The sequence below is a fragment of the Schistocerca piceifrons genome, chromosome 3 (assembly GCF_021461385.2).
Source record: "Schistocerca piceifrons isolate TAMUIC-IGC-003096 chromosome 3, iqSchPice1.1, whole genome shotgun sequence".
Lineage (NCBI taxonomy): Eukaryota > Metazoa > Arthropoda > Insecta > Orthoptera > Acrididae > Schistocerca > Schistocerca piceifrons.
This window is the reverse complement of record NC_060140.1, coordinates 238,720,770-238,737,134: the sequence shown is the minus strand read 5'-3', so window position 1 is coordinate 238,737,134 and position 16,365 is coordinate 238,720,770. Positions and strand designations below refer to the sequence as shown.

Here is a 16,365-nt window from a genome sequence, read left to right as displayed (position 1 = left end):
ACCAACCTAAGGATATCACACATATCCATGCCCAAGGCAGGATTCGAACCTGCGACCATAGCGGTCGCGCGGTTCCAGACTGAAGCGCCTAGATTGTTTTGATATCTACATATTGTCAAATCAGGAATTTATAAAGTAGCTTTCAATCATTGCAAGAAATATATAGTCCTCAAATGGGCAGAAATTCTACAACCAGTTTTGAAGAATACATTGACTGTTTCAAACTTGATGAAGCTAAGACAGTAGTTATAGCGAAGCATATAAATGACATAGGACACAATGTTGCAATAGACAATAATCTTGAAGTACTGCATACTTTAAAGACGAACTGGAAAATGGACATCTAGGAGGAAATGGAAATATGCATCCATGGCCAGAAGTGGAAAACAAGACCGTAAACAAAATTACAGGTTTCAAGAACTCACATTTCTTCACCAACTTCTGTTCAACACCATTAAAACAAAAAATATGTAACAATTAAGAATATATTATATGAATTTGGGTTCCAAAAGCAAAATCCTTTTAATTCTTTAAAACAATTTTTATGCTGTGATTTTTTTGCATAAAATTGTCACATTCTCTCTTATTGTAATATATTTCACCAACAAACATCGGAGACACGACAGCAAGATGTATAGAAAACACTGCAAGTGATTGATAATACCAGGATCTCCACGTCAATAGCTATATTGGAACATGCTTTGTTTTGACCACCCTCTTGTTTCTACTGAACAGTAGACTTGATTGTGATGTCGTGTTTTCTGTTCCTTGAAAGTGGTTAACAATACGCGAGAAGCCATAACAATTGAGGCAACAGAATAGACCACACTCCGTATGAACTAAATTTCCCTTCTCTCTCACTGCCGAATGACTACTGCACATGCCAAGACTACCCAGAACAACTTTAAGACCTATGTGTATTTTTGTTAAATGTTCTTGTATTATCACTGTAGCATGAAGGTGCTTGGACAGTCACTGGTGGAACAGTGACCTCGGTTTTGTCTTTTTTCTTATGATTACTGTTTTTCCTTTGTCTGTGTTACACCTGGGGTCTCTCTCTCTCTCTCTCTCTCTCTCTCTCTCTCTCTCCCCCCCCCCCCCCCCCCACCTCCTCCACCCTCTCTCTCTTTGTGTGCATGTATGGGTGGGGACTTACAGTAGTTCACAAATTCTGGGTAAAGCCAACACAGTTGCTGTATTTAAGAATTTTCTCTCTGTACTCAGTTTTGGTACTGGAACTTGGCACTCAGTTTGATTTACTTGCTGTGTTTATTGACTCTGCCATTACATTTAACTTATTTTGTGTTCCACTGGCACGTATTTCTGACTGCTTTAATTCAGAAGTGATTCTTCCCAGTTTACAAGTACATAGCGTTTCTAAGTTAGTGATGATAAGCAGTTTACTGGTCATGATTTAAAATCCTTATTTTCCTTTGTTCTCATAATACCTCAACAGCAGTATCTCTCTCTCTCTCTCTCTCTCTCTCTCTCTCTCTCTCTCTCTCTCTCTCTCTGTGTGTGTGTGTGTGTGTGTGTGTGTGTGTGTGTGTGTGTGTGTGTGTTTTTTTCTCCACTTGTAAGTCATGCTTTGTAACTAATATTCTAGTCCTATTTATTTCTATACTGTACATAAATCTTTCTTATTACTACAACATCAACACAAAAAAAACTTACACTTGTGCTTGGCCAAGCGCAGCCTCTTTTTCCGTGGTGGTGGTTCATAAGGTGGCTGAGACTCTCTCACTTTTTGTGCCCTCTTCACAATCTCATCTTCAAATTTGTCACACAAGGCTGTCAGTTTTGGAGTGGCTCTCATAACTTTTACATTACTGGGGAAAAAAGGCAAAAAGAAGAAACCAAAAATTTTAGTGACATGAATAAATGAATTCAGCACCATTAAAAAAGGGTCCATTATGAGTGTAAAGACAGCAATGAAGAGTTGTATAGACATTGATGGAATTTTGTATACAGCAAGAAGTCAGAGCTAAGCAAAAACAAAAATGAACAAGAAAATACCACTTTCATGCAGGAGATATACAATAACACCATTCAGAACACATTAACCAATGACGAATCTCTTGCTAAGAATTAATCAAACTTAACATCTGGCTAATTTGATACTAAAGTGGCAGAGTTCATACAAAAGGATGTCAAATTGATTTTAGAAGTGATAATGAAATTATTTAAGGAACTAGAGATGGTAGTATCAGGTAACACTATATTCTGGTGTCTGCTTCATAAAAATGGGGCACAAAGAATTCAATGCCTGATCACAGTGGACAGACTTTGTTAACAATAAGTATTTGCAATTTAATATGAAAGTTGCCATCAGCTCAAAGGTTAATCTGAATACTGCAGTGCTGAACTGGCCCTGGTACTATTAGAGACACCGTGTCCTTACACCAGCTAACTTGAAAATTGGTTCGACTACCCAATTATAAGTGGACATACAGTTTCACCTGAAATCGGATGCATGATCATCATACAACAGTTGTATGAATTATCTGGGAGTGTGGAACACTTATTTACAATACCTAGATAAGGACATATGAGGTATGACCAAAAGTAACAGGAATTTTTGTTTTTCTTAAAGAATCTTTATTTATCCATGAACATCAACTTTGTTCCTTTCTAAGTAATATTCCTCAAATATATTACACTTGTGCCAGCAGTTTTTCCAATCTTGGAAACTCTTCTAGAACTGATTTTTTGTTATGGTGTTCACCTCCTGCAGTGATTCTGCTTTTATCTCATCAATGGTGGCCAAATGACATCCTTTCACAGTTCTCTTCAGCCTCAGGAATAGAAAGAAGTTGCAGGGGACCATGTCCAGTGAATACACTGGGTGAAGCAACAAAACAGTTTTGTGTTTTGCCAAAAAAATCACAAACAAGCACTGAGGTGTGAGTGGGAGCATTATCCAGAAACAATTTCCATGAGTTTGCTACAATTCGAACATTTTCTTCGAATTGCTTCATACAACCCCACATAACTTCCGTGTATTGGTCCATATTAACCACACAACCATTAGGTAGGAATCCATGACGCACTATACCATTGTAATTAAAGAAAACAGGGAGAACGACCTTAACATGTGATGGAACTTGTCAAATATTTTTAGGCTTGGCCCTTCAGGCAGTTTCCATTGGGACAACTGGGCTTTGGTTTTGACATCATAGCCATATACCCACGCTTTGTCACCTATTATACCACTCTTTAGAAGTTATGGATCACTGTTGACTTCATTCAGCAGTTCCTGAACAATATCTATGCAAAACTGTGTTTTGCTGAAATTTGATAATTTCAGGAAAAACGTTGCTTCTACACAATTCACACCCAAAACATGCGAAAACTCCCTTGGCTTGAGATAAAGGATATGCTGACATCATCAGCAACCATTCAGATGGTAATTCGGCAATTTTACATAACCACTTCCTTACTTCTTCCACATTGTCATCACTAAATGACTCGCTAGGGTGTCCAGGGTGGTTGTCATCTTCTCGACCGTCTTTGAAATGTTTGTACCACTTGTGAATTCTTAGTTTATTCATAGTAGATTTGGCAAAAATTCAGTGCTGCTGCACTTTATTCCATTTGCCAAGCAAAATTTAATGTAATTTTTTTTATTTATCCTTTTCAAAAGTAAAAATTCACTGTCAAAAATAAACTAAATATTCAAAATGGCTGAAAATGCAAACATACTTCAGGAACATGTGTGCCAACAAGTTTTTTTTTAATTGAATGTACAAAACTTGAAAAATTACAAAACAAAAATCCCCTTTACTTTTTGATCACCCCTTGCACAAAGAAGATGCCAGAGAGGTCCAATTTTACAGCCATTCTGCAGGATAGTGAATAAGGCAGTATCCTTCAACATTTATAGCCAACTAATTTGATCTGATTACTAAAAAAGTTGTCATGTTTGAAGTATGCAACATATTATTTCATTAACTTCATGAAGAAAATATCAGACTAAATCACACGGAGATAACAACTGCAGAATCACTTTCCAAAAAACTGGATAAAACATTGGATGTTTGAAGGAGTATGAGGAATACATTGTTTTGAATAAGAATCTATTTTGTATAACCATAGCTGGTTCTTAGACAAAAATAAGGATGACTTAAAAACATTTCAATGTGGTGCTACAAAAATATGTTGAAACTAAGTGGACAGTGAGAAACAAATAAGTACTGTGATGATTAGAGAAGGAGAAAGGTCTACTGCTAGAGAGATATTTGAGTGGGACATATCTTAAGACACTTACCAGTAGTGAGCTAGCTACTAGGAAAAGGCGATGGAGGAGGAGAGAGTGTTTGGCAGAGAAAAATCTACATTTTTTACACAAGTTACTGAGAACAGTAAGAGTAGCAACTATGGAGACTTGATGAGTTTGATGCAGCATAGACAGAAGGCAAAATTAAACCAGCCAAAAAGAGTGCTGACTCAGTTGCATACATTAACTGTCTGAGATTGCACAAGATAATCACACCATCGACTGCTCTACAAAGAGGCTGTGATTACAAGGTTTTCTGTTATTTTATGTTATTTTCATTATTTTTTTTAAATTTGGCAGGTATTTGAAGATCATTTTGGGCAGACTATCATTCTGCATTTTTTTCCTTATTAGAATATAACTTTTTTGGCTAGAGATCATTATCTGAGTATATGACTCAATACACAATATTATACGCCTCTAACATGAGAAGCCAGTATAAAAATCCGAAGCCAAGCACAAATGACTAAAGTTTACAGAACACCATACTATGCTACAACACTTACTTTTCATCTCTTGCATAATAAAGATCAGCTGGTGCTGAGCGTGTCCACACTTTTTTCTCATGTTCCAGTATTTGTTCAGGTTTCAACTTGGATAACTCTTCCAGCTTCATTTGCATTTCTGCAATGTTGGAGCAATAATTCTGCCTAAAAGAATTATAAGTTACAAGAATGTTAACAGTAATCTATGCTTCATGGCCACAATAATTTAGCTTTGTAAGCACTGCAATGAGCTCTTAAATACTTACACAAATTTATTACAGGATACATATGATTCAAATATTTTGAAGCTACTTACCTGGAAAGCACTGATACACACAAAATGTTACAGAGTGGTATGAAATATTGAACCTATCAATGATTACCAATCTGCTTTAATCCATATTGCCATCAAAATGGCAAACAAAAGCAAGCCACTGAAATCCAGTATGCATGAAGTACATGCCATAACAACTTTTGTTACTCTCATGTAGTCACATTTGTTGGTTTCACCAATGCACAATCAAACTATCATCTTCAAACCAAATATACATCTTCATCTATGCTCAAATCACCTTGTCACCACACGCTACACAGCAAAGAACTAATGTAGAAGTAAAATAAGTATTGTGTTACCTCCATTTGCAAGCATATAACACTGCATGCCACAATATCAATATGTCCTGCATGTATTGGTTGAGCTCCTATGACTGTCAAATGACTATGGAAGGACTAGTAAACCTACCCACCATTGATTCTTTAGAGAATCAGACTCCCATGTATAAAACAGCATCAGATGTCTGATTACTTTGCAGATGAGTAAATGTGTTACATATTTGATGCTAAGGATGTAAATGAGAAAAAGTCTGAAATTATGTTTCAAGTTTGTTGGCTATTGCTATGTGCTTTCATTATCAAACACTGGATCAGTATAGTCTGGGTAATTTCCACTCCATTTTAACAAAAAGCTGGTTTTTCATACATTTCAGTGTTTATGATGTCACATCTTCTGAACTATGTGTCATTTAATGATATAATTTTGCTCATAAATTCAATGAGCTATGTGGATGTTGTCTGCAAAATGTGTTGTGAAGAGAGTTATGAATAAGGAAAAAATATACTGAAATGTCTTGCCTGATGCGAAAGTTTTATTGCATGGACAGTAAAAATGTAGTATACGATAAACATTTTGCATTTCATCATTTTGTGGTGAGCGTCAGTTAGGAAAAGTTCCATGAATGCTTGAAATTATGTGTAAAGTTTGTTTCAAGTCACTAAATGCTCTTATTTCAAATACTTTACAGAGCGTAGGGGAACGATGTGGGAGACCCGCACGGCCGTACTAGGCAAGGTCCTAATGAAGGTGGTTTGCCGTTGCCTTCCTCCAACCATAATGCGGATGAATGATGATGATGATGATGATGATGATGATGATGAAGAGAACACGACACCCAGTCATCTCGGGGCAGGTGAAAATCCCTGACCCCACTGGGAATCGAACCCGGGATCCCATGCTCTGGAAGCGGGAACCCAACCATGAGACCACGAGCTGCGGACTGAACGATTATAGTTTGGCTATTTGTGTGCAGTGAGTTATGCTCCCAGAAGACATACACACAGTTTCTAACTGGAATACTTGTCTTCCTTTAACATAAAATAATACCTCTTAATGATCAGATTATGATAGCTTTTTCAAATTACAATTCAGTCAATGATCATATACTGACAGAAAAAATGCAACGCCAACGAGGAGTTATGTGACATAAATGAAAGTTGGTAGGCGTGTTTCTATATTTGAAAGATTACGTTTATTCAAATTTCGCACCAGTTGCATAAGAGTGGCACTAGTAGTGCCACTATGAGGATGCAAATTAGGTTTGGTTTAAATAGATGCTGTAATGGTTGTGAGCATCAATTATCATTGAGATTGGACATCGCGAGTTGATGACAGTCAAGAATGCCTTTAGGGCGACAAAGATGTCACTAACAACACCTCACTGAGTTTGAACAAGATTGTGTAATAGGACTACGAGAAGCTGGATGTTCCTTCTAAGATACTGCAGAAAGTCTTTGTGTGAATGTGGTCACTGTACATAATTGCTGGCAGTGGTGGTCACGAAACTGTACGGTCGCAAGAAAACCAATCTCCAGATAATCATGTAATACTACCAACGGGCAAGACCACTGTGTTTGAGAAATGGCTCCGGTAGATTGCATTTCATCTACAGAAGAAATTTCAGCACCACTTGGCACCACAGTGACACAATGAACTTTTACAAATTGATTACTTCAAGAACAGCTTTGAGCCACACTCCCTCTGGCATGCACTTTACCACCCTCTGCAACTTCAGTGGTGTTAAGCGAGAGCTCCTTGGAGGACAAGATTGAGGTCTGTTATGTTTTCTGATGAAGGTGGGATCTGGCTCGGTGCCAGTGATGGCTGTTTGTTGGTTAAAAGGAGGCGAATTGAGGACCTGCAACCAACCAGTCTGCATGCTAGACACACTGGACCTACACCTGGGGTTATGGTCAAGAGTGCAGGTTTGTATGACAGTAAGGAGCACAGTCACGGTTATCCCATGCACCATGACTGCAAATTCATACGTCAATCTAGCAATTTGACCTGTTGTGCCACAGCATTCCACAGGGTGTTTTCCAAGAAGATAACACTCACCCTTGTACTGCTGTTATTATCCAACACAGTCTACAGTGTGTCAGTATGTTGCCTTTGCCTGCTCCGTCATCAACTCTGTCTCCAATCAAGCACATTTGGGACATCATCAGATAACAGCTCCAACGTCATCTACAAACAGCATTAACTGTCCCTGTATTGACTGAGGGAGCGCAACAGGCATGGAACTCCATCCCACAAACTGGAAATACGGAAGCATCTGATCCCGCCCGTCTGCTTTGACCCATGACGTCACAAATATGGCAGAAACAACCATAAACCACAATTCCAATATGGCGCATATTAAGCCGTTACGTACACATTATGAGGATGAAAATACATCAAAAAACACACACACACGTTCCACAAAAGCCTAATGACACTAAGGGGGCAAGTGCGGGAAATAGGGGTTTTTTGGGTGGGGACAAACTAAATATAAACAAATTTAGACACCCACCTCCATACAAAACCACGCAAAATGACAAAAAACAGACATCACAAAACTCCCCAAATACCACTAAACAAAATATCATCTGGAATCGGACACTTTCATTGACCTATATAGCTCAACAGCAGCTCCTGATCCCATAAATTAGGACCTAACACTTCCCTTGACCTATATAGCTCAAAAACATCTCCCGATACCAATACCAACATTCACAGCCACACATTGGGATCGAACACTTCCCTTGACCTGTTATCCTTACGACATCTCCACATACAGCCGTCCCTGGTCCGAGACGCCGGAACTTTCAGTAAGCCTCATTTCTTCACGACATACTGAGCACTTCACGACTTCATCCAAAAATCCGAATAATTGAAGAAATTTTATTAGAGACAATGCACTGTCCCCCACCATAGCCGACAACTGAAAACCGTTGACCCTGTCAGTCATATCCATACCTACCAAAGACATAAAAAAAACAATTTACCAAAATTCACACACGACACTACACTCGCAAACTAAACCAAAAACATCACCTAACACACCACCAGAGAGCACCACCTATCGCATCAAAACGACTCCTACAAACACGCCTCTCTCACAAACTAAATTCCGCGCCATCGTGATGTCACACACCACAACAGCCTTACGTCACGGGTCAAACGTGACGGGTGGGATCGGACGCTTTGGTCGACCCCACAAACTGACATCTGGCACATGTACAACATAATGCCTACAAGTTTGCATGCTTGCATTCAACAGTCTTGTGCTTACAATGGAGGAGATTTCAGCACTGCCCTACATCGGAGTGTGGAATGTCAGATCCCTTAATCGGGCAGGTAGGTTAGAAAATTTAAAAAGGGAAATGGATAGGTTAAAGTTAGATATAGTGGGAATTAGTGAAGTTCGGTGGCAGGAGGAACAAGACTTTTGGTCAGGTGATTACAGGGTTATAAATACAAAATCAAATAGGGGTAATGCAGGAGTAGGTTTAATAATGAATAAAAAAATAGGAGTGCGGGTTAATTACTACAAACAGCATAGTGAACGAATTATTGTGGCCAAGATAGACACAAAGCCCATGCCTACTAAAGTAGTACAAGTTGATATGCCAACTAGCTCTGCAGATGATGAAGAAATTGATGAAATGTATGACGAGATAAAAGAAATTATTCAGGTAGTGAAGGGAGACGAAAATTTAATAGTCATGGGTGACTGGAATTCGTCAGTAGGAAAAGGGAGAGAAGGAAACATAGTAGGTGGATATGGATTGGGGGGAAGAAATGAAAGAGGAAGCCGCCTCGTAGAATTTTGCACAGAGCATAACATAATCATAGCTAACACTTGGTTCAAGAATAATAAAAGAAGGTTGTATACATGGAAGAATCACGGAGATACTAAAAGATATCAGATAGATTATATAATGGTAAGACAGAGATTTAGGAACCAGGTTTTAAATTGTAAGACATTTCCAGGGGCAGATGTGGATTCTGACCACAATCTATTGGTTATGAACTGCAGATTGAAACTGAAGAAACTGCAAAAAGGTGGGAATTTAAGGAGTTGGGACCTGGATAAACTGAAAGAACCAGAGGTTGTAGAGAGTTTCAGGGAGAGCATAAGGGAACAATTGACAGGAATGGGGGAAAGAAATACAGTAGAAGAAGAATGGGTAGCTCTGAGGGATGAAGTAGTGAAGGCAGCAGACGATCAAGTAGGTAAAAAGACGAGGGCTAATAGAAATCCTTGGGTAACAGAAGAAATATTGAATTTAATTGATTAAAGGAGAAAATATAAAAATGCAGTAAATGAAGCAGGCAAAAAGGAATACAAACGTCTCAAAAATGATATCGACAGGAAGTGCAAAATGGCTAAGCAGGGATGGCTAGAGGACAAATGTAAGGATGTAGAGGCTTGTCTCACTAGGGGTAAGATAGATACTGCCTACAGGAAAATTAAAGAGACCTTTAGAGAGAAGAGAACCACTTGTATGAATATCAAGAGCTCAGATGGCAACCCAGTTCTAAGCAAAGAAGGGAAGGCAGAAAGATGGAAGGAGTATATAGAGGGTTTATACAAGGGCGATGTACTTGAGGACAATATTATGGAAATGGAAGAGGATGTAGATGAAGACGAAATGGGAGATAAGATACTGCGTGAAGAGTTTGACAGAGCACTGAAAGACCTGAGTCGAAACAAGGCCCCGGGAGTAGACAACATTCCATTAGAACACCTGATGGCCTTGGGAGAGCCAGTCATGACAAAACTCTACCATCTGGTGAGCAAGATGTATGAGACAGGCGAAATACCCACAGACTTCAAGAAGAATATAATAATTCCAATCCCAAAGAAAGCAGGTGTTGACAGATGTGAAAATTACCGAACTATCAGTTTAATAAGTCACAGCTGCAAAATACTAACACAAATTCTTTACAGACAGATGGAAGAACTGGTAGAAGCGGACCTCAGGGAAGATCAGTTTGGATTCCGTAGAAATGTTGGAACACATGAGGCAATACTAACCTTACGACTTATCTTAGAAGAAGGTTAAGGAAAGGCAAACCTACGTTTCTAGCATTTGTAGACTTAGAGAAAGCTTTTTGACAATGTTGACTGGAATACTCTCTTTCAAATTCTGAAGGTGGCAGGGGTAAAATACAGGGAGCGAAAGGCTATTTACAATTTGTACAGAAACCAGATGGCAGTTATAAGAGTCGAGGGGCATGAAAGGGAAGCAGTGGTTGGGAAGGTAGTGAGACAGGGTTGCAGCCGCTCCCAGATGGTATTCAATCTGTATATTGAGCAAGCAGTAAAGGAAACAAAAGAAAAATTCGGAGTACGTATTAAAATCCATGGAGAGGAAATAAAAACTTTAAGGTTCGCCGATGACATTGTAATTCTGTCAGAGACAGCAAAGGACTTGGATGAGCAGTTGAACGGAATGGACAGTGTCTTGAAAGGAGGATATGAGATGAACATCAACAAAAGCAAAACGAGGATAATGGAATGTAGTCGAATGAAATCGGGTGATGCTGAGGGGATTAGATTAGGAAATGAGACACTTAAAGTAGTAAAGGAGTTTTGCTATTTAGGGAGTAAAATAACTGATGATGGTCGAAGTAGAGAGGATATAAAATGTAGACTGGCAATGGCAAGGAAATCGTTTCTGAAGAAGAGAAATTTGTTAACATCGAGTATAGATTTAAGTGTCAGGAAGTCGTTTCTGAAAGTATTTGTATGGAGTGTAGCCATGTATGGAAGTGAAACATGGACGATAACCAGGTTGGACAAGAAGAGAATAGAAGCTTTCGAAATGTGGTGCTACAGAAGAATGCTGAAGATAAGGTGGGTTGATCACGTAACTAATGAGGAGGTATTGAAGAGGATTGGGGAGAAGAGAAGTTTGTGGCACAACTTGACTAGAAGAAGGGATCGGTTGGTAGGACATGTTTTGAGGCATCAAGGGATCACAAATTTATCATTGGAGGGCAGCGTGGAGGGTAAAAATCGTAGAGGGAGACCAAGAGATCAATACACTAAGCAGATTCAGAAGGATGTAGGTTGCAGAAGGTACTGGGAGATGAAGAAGCTTGCACAGGATAGAGTAGCATGGAGAGCTGCATCAAACCAGTCTCAGGACTGAAGACCACAACAACAACTTCATTCAAGACAAATGTGGAGATTTACAGAAAATTATGAAAACATTGTTCCCAATCCATCCTGTGTCCCTTCTTCTCACAGTTATTATTCAGCTCCAGAAAGAGAAGATTCTACAATGCTGGTGAGCGAGTTCAACGCCAGTTTTCAGCATAAGATAAACATGACTGCTAAACATCCTTCCCCAATTTCCTCAAAGACATCTTATCCTCCTGCAGCACACCTTTATCACAACAATAGTCCACCAATTGTCCATAGTCAAAGAAGACCCACCATGGTTTACTGATACCACATTTAGCATTGCAGTAGATTCTAAAGAACACAATCTACTGTACCACAGTCGTATCCTCCTGTACTTCGCCTATGGACCCAAACTCATCAACCAAGAAGGAAAGATACCACTTTATGCACTAGCTGAGAGGAAAAAAGTGTGAAAACACGTATTATTAAACTTAATTAAGCGTGTCAACTTTAAAAAATATAGAAGGCATTCAAATACTGCAATAAATTAATTATCAGATGTGTATTTTTGTAAGCAAGTAGTGTTATTGATGGCATAAACTGAGAAAGCAACTGTAAAATTTATTTCCTGTTTCTTAACCAGTGATGTTTTTGCTGGTTATTTTTGTTAATAACCAATGAGAATTTATCAAGTTTTATAGTATCAAAAATGGCAATTCTAGAGTCTCAACTGCTCTTCTTGCCTGTTTCTACAGATGCCCACAGTTGAGGGACAATGTCCTACATAAAGATGGATCCCAGTTACCTAGCCCTTCATATGACCTTATAGGCCTTCAAGATATGCCATATAATGTTACTGACTATGTATGGGTAACTGTCCCTCACTTGCAGAGCTATAATCATCACTGCACCACACAGAAATCAATGTAATGGCAGCAGAAAGCAGAAAAAGCAAATAAAGAAGAAAAGTACAAAACAGAAGTCCCATTACTGACACATGATAACTTTCTGGGTTCTTGGTGAGATCATAGCATATATGATGGACAGTACCTTGGTATTCACTTTTGGTTTTGTGAAGCACATCAAAATAGTTTGGACAGAAAAAAAAAATCAATTTTAGGCAATTCCAGGATGGTTATTTTCCGGAAACATATTTATTCTGTAACATTTCAACAACAATGTTTTAAATTAAACTCATTCTGCAATATAAAAGTATTTTTACTAACTGACAGACTGTTAATGGACTGTGGCTCTGAAGACCAACAACTATTAATAAAACAAATGAAATGACTTCAGCCTGAAATGTTATGTGCCTAGTAGCATGTTAGAAAATTAAAAATATGAAAATGCGCAACTGTTCCTTTGAATATTTTCTACCTTTCTTAAAACAAAGGTTTCTTTTCCCATTTGTAGTATTTAAGTGTTCCAATCAGGATTATCTAAATAATTACAACTATAGGGCATATTTGTGTGATGTCAAGAACTCTGCTAATAGCACTTAAGTCATACCCAACCACTAATGGATGATCTCCTTTAAAAGTTTCAATACATTACTGCCTTCAATACACATATATGCTGCTCCTGCATGTTTTGTTATGTAATCTATCCACTCCCCATCTCAGTGTTTCATTATATATGGGAATCCAGCAAAGAACATTCTTGGCCCGTCTACCTTCCACTTGTGTAGAAAACCATACATGTCCTGCACACTTTCATTTCATTTTCATTTCAGTTACAATTATGCCTTCCTCTCCAATCTCTAGTCTTACTAATAGCACTTAATATTGTGTTGAAAAAATGAAATATGTAACAACGTAAACCAACATACTAAAATCAATAAAAGCAATAAATTAAGAGGCCTGGAGAGAATTACTTGGGAAAATCAACTGAAAACTGACTGTTACAAAAGGATAAGAAAACTGAGGAATCCGCACAAAAAAGTCAACAGAGACCTGCCTAGAACAATACATCCCTTTTGATCCATGTTAATGCTGTAAACAAATTCAAGTTACAAACTGTAAACTGAACTGCTCAAACATGTTCCTGAGAAAGGTAAATACTTGCACTAGTTAACGATTATGCTTATACAGTAAAATTATTCCATACTGCCTTCTATAATTCTTAATTGTAACATTATGTGCCATGCAAGGAAATAAAATCTTCAGGTAGGTTGTTCAGACTGCAAAAAAGACACAAAGTTTAACATATAAACTTGATTACTCCCTTCTAGCAGTCATTTAAGTAAACAAACAATGTTTTTACAAAATTGTTGAGCCATTTGTTGCCTCTTGTTAACATACTGCCCGTTGGTTTTCTTCTCAGGATCTTCAGCTGACATTTATTTACCAATTTTCAGACATTTCACAAGCACAAGTATCGTGGAAGCCAATAAGCTACATATATCTTTTTTTATCTTACTTCTCACCAACCCCAACGGGCTGTGTTGTCGCTTTTTTCTTACATGCTCCATTAAGACTATTTAAAGTTATAAGACACTATGTCTGTTTCTTATAAAATAGATGTTAAAGACTTCTGTGACAATTTATAAGAGCTGGTGTTCAAATGAAATTACATTAAAAAAAAAAAAAAAAAAAAAAAAAAAAAAAAAAAAAAAAAAGAAGCATGAACTAGTCTTCCTCACTACCTACACGAAATTATTCTTGGGTTTAAGAATTCTTGTATTTAAGAACTGTCAACAGAATGACGTTTCTCTGTAGGCCTATGTAATCAGTATTATAAGAAAATTTGTTTGCATGTTACTCACCTCCACTTCCGTAAAAGAGCATCTCTTTCCGAATATACTTTCTTGATTTTTTCTTTCGATTTCTCCTGCTTGTTGTCTGACTTCGGGGAACATGATCTTCTGGCTGACTCTTCCGTACTGCTGCACAAAACTGACACACTGAGTTCTTTCTCACTAGAATTAATGACTGGGTTATCGCTAGGCCTCCTATCCACACTTCGTTTTCTCCCAGGACTTTTTGAATATCGCCTTTGCGACCTATTTGATAAGCGTTTGTCTGGTGACTTCGAATGTCGGCTGCTTTCTCTGTGAGGGTGGTGCCTACTTCTATCACTGCGCTTCGACAGCCAGTCACTAGATGAAGATCCAGATCTATAGTCAGGTTCACTAGTTCGCTTATCATATTTACGACTGTGGGACCTTTCTCGACTACGCCTTTTATTTGAACGATCGGGACTATAGGATCGTTTTCTGCGCGGACTAGGGTGACTGGATACACTTCTTTCACGAGTTCGTCGCCTTTCACTGTTTTCATCACGATTGTTTCTCCTCTCTGGCTTACTACGATCTGATCTCCCTGGAGAATGACGGCGTTCCCTACGATTACTTTTCTCTGCTTCACTGTTAATGTGTGGATTTTTGCCCAACGATTTGGGAAGTAACCCCCATGCCTTCGTCGCATCTGGTCCAAAAGGCAAATTTTGGTGGGAACCAGAGTCATTAATACCATAACAGTTTAAAACAGAATTCTGAGGAAGATCCTTACTGTACCAGGGATTTACTGGAACTGGAACATCATTTGACCACTGAGAATTACTCTGTACATTACTAACCTGAGAAAAATTTGCAGGATATGACACTGAAATACTTGAAGTTCCTGGTGGTACTGGTGGTGGATACGGTGGCACATACACAGACTGAGAGTTTCCTTCTATCTTCTGGTTCTGACAACTAATGAAGCGATTACAATCTCCATCTTGCTGTCCATGTGCTTGACTGTAAGTACGGTAAGGAGCGCCAGGAGGTGGAACTTGGTTTACAGGATTATTGAAGGGTATCGTCACCTGCTGATGTGGAGGACATGGCGGTACTGGTGGAGGTGGAGCGTTGCTGCAAGGTGGAAAAGAAAATAGCGTGTTTACAGCAGGCTGGAACACTGCGGCCTCTGATGTTGCCCATTCCGATGGAACATAGGGTGGAGGTGGAATTGATGGCGCCCAAATCGGCGCTGGAAAACTTGTCGAATGATCTGAACTTCCAGAATGAGCCATGGTAAACTCCACTGGCTATGTACAATATTATTATGAAATCTTCATCATCCTCTATAAACACTTGTGTTTCACGAATGCCATCTTCCGTGTCGTTTTAAAAGGAGTCTACGTATCAATTTCACTGACATTTGTTATGCGGTATTAGTACTGATGTCAGTCAACACATTGTTTTCTGCACCATTTTGTGTTTGAACGCACGCCACCCACGTCAATAACTAAAATAACAACAAACACACTAGACACCATCATTCGATCAGCCACACTACCCAAACATGCGAGTGCGACAGCTCTGTCGACACAATCGACTATCGAAATATTCATAGATTTTCTAACTTCCTAGATTGGCACGGACCACCAAAGACTCACTGCGTTCACATGCCACACATCTTCCGAAATATGAAACCCGAATTTCTGAAACCTTTTTCTGATGTTGTGTTTTTACATGTTAAGGCCTGAAGCAGATATGCAAGCCCAGCTAAGTAAGGCGCCTGGAAAACAGCTGTTACAGTTTATGATTTAGTCGCACATTCGCTATTTTCTTCAGTTAGCCGAGCTGTAAACAGCTTCAGTCTAATATCCTTATTCTTCGCTTTACGAAAAGCCACTTCGTCCACATTAGACGAAAATTTGTAAGAAGAAGACGAAACCTGAGAGCCGAAGTTCAGATTACATGGGAGCGCAACTCGATTGCGGAACTGGAAAATCAGCAACCAAAAGCGGATTTCCAGACTCGATTTTGAAGGGTTTACATGACCATCAAGAAGCGATATTGGGAAATCGGTTTACGAAATCCGGTTTTGTACGCCCCATTCAAACAGTGTGATTGCATGTCGATTCACCCTTGGTCTTACCTGTACGG

General features: G+C 38.8%; 1 protein-coding gene across 2 annotated transcripts in view; it reads right to left on the bottom strand.

Moving 5' to 3' along the window:
- Nucleotides 1-15,771, bottom strand: part of LOC124788152 (ribonuclease 3) — a 239,843-nt gene extending 224,072 nt beyond the window's left edge. For both annotated transcript variants that reach the window (XM_047255299.1, XM_047255301.1), the window contains exons 1-3: nt 14,257-15,771; nt 4,783-4,926; nt 1,675-1,829 (exon numbers count right to left, since the gene is read on the bottom strand). In XM_047255299.1, the coding sequence (XP_047111255.1) occupies nt 1,675-1,829; nt 4,783-4,926; nt 14,257-15,506 (1,549 nt within the window). In that variant the 5' untranslated portion in view covers nt 15,507-15,771. The remainder of the gene's footprint in view (nt 1-1,674; nt 1,830-4,782; nt 4,927-14,256) is intronic.
- Nucleotides 15,772-16,365: the final 594 nt, after the last annotated feature.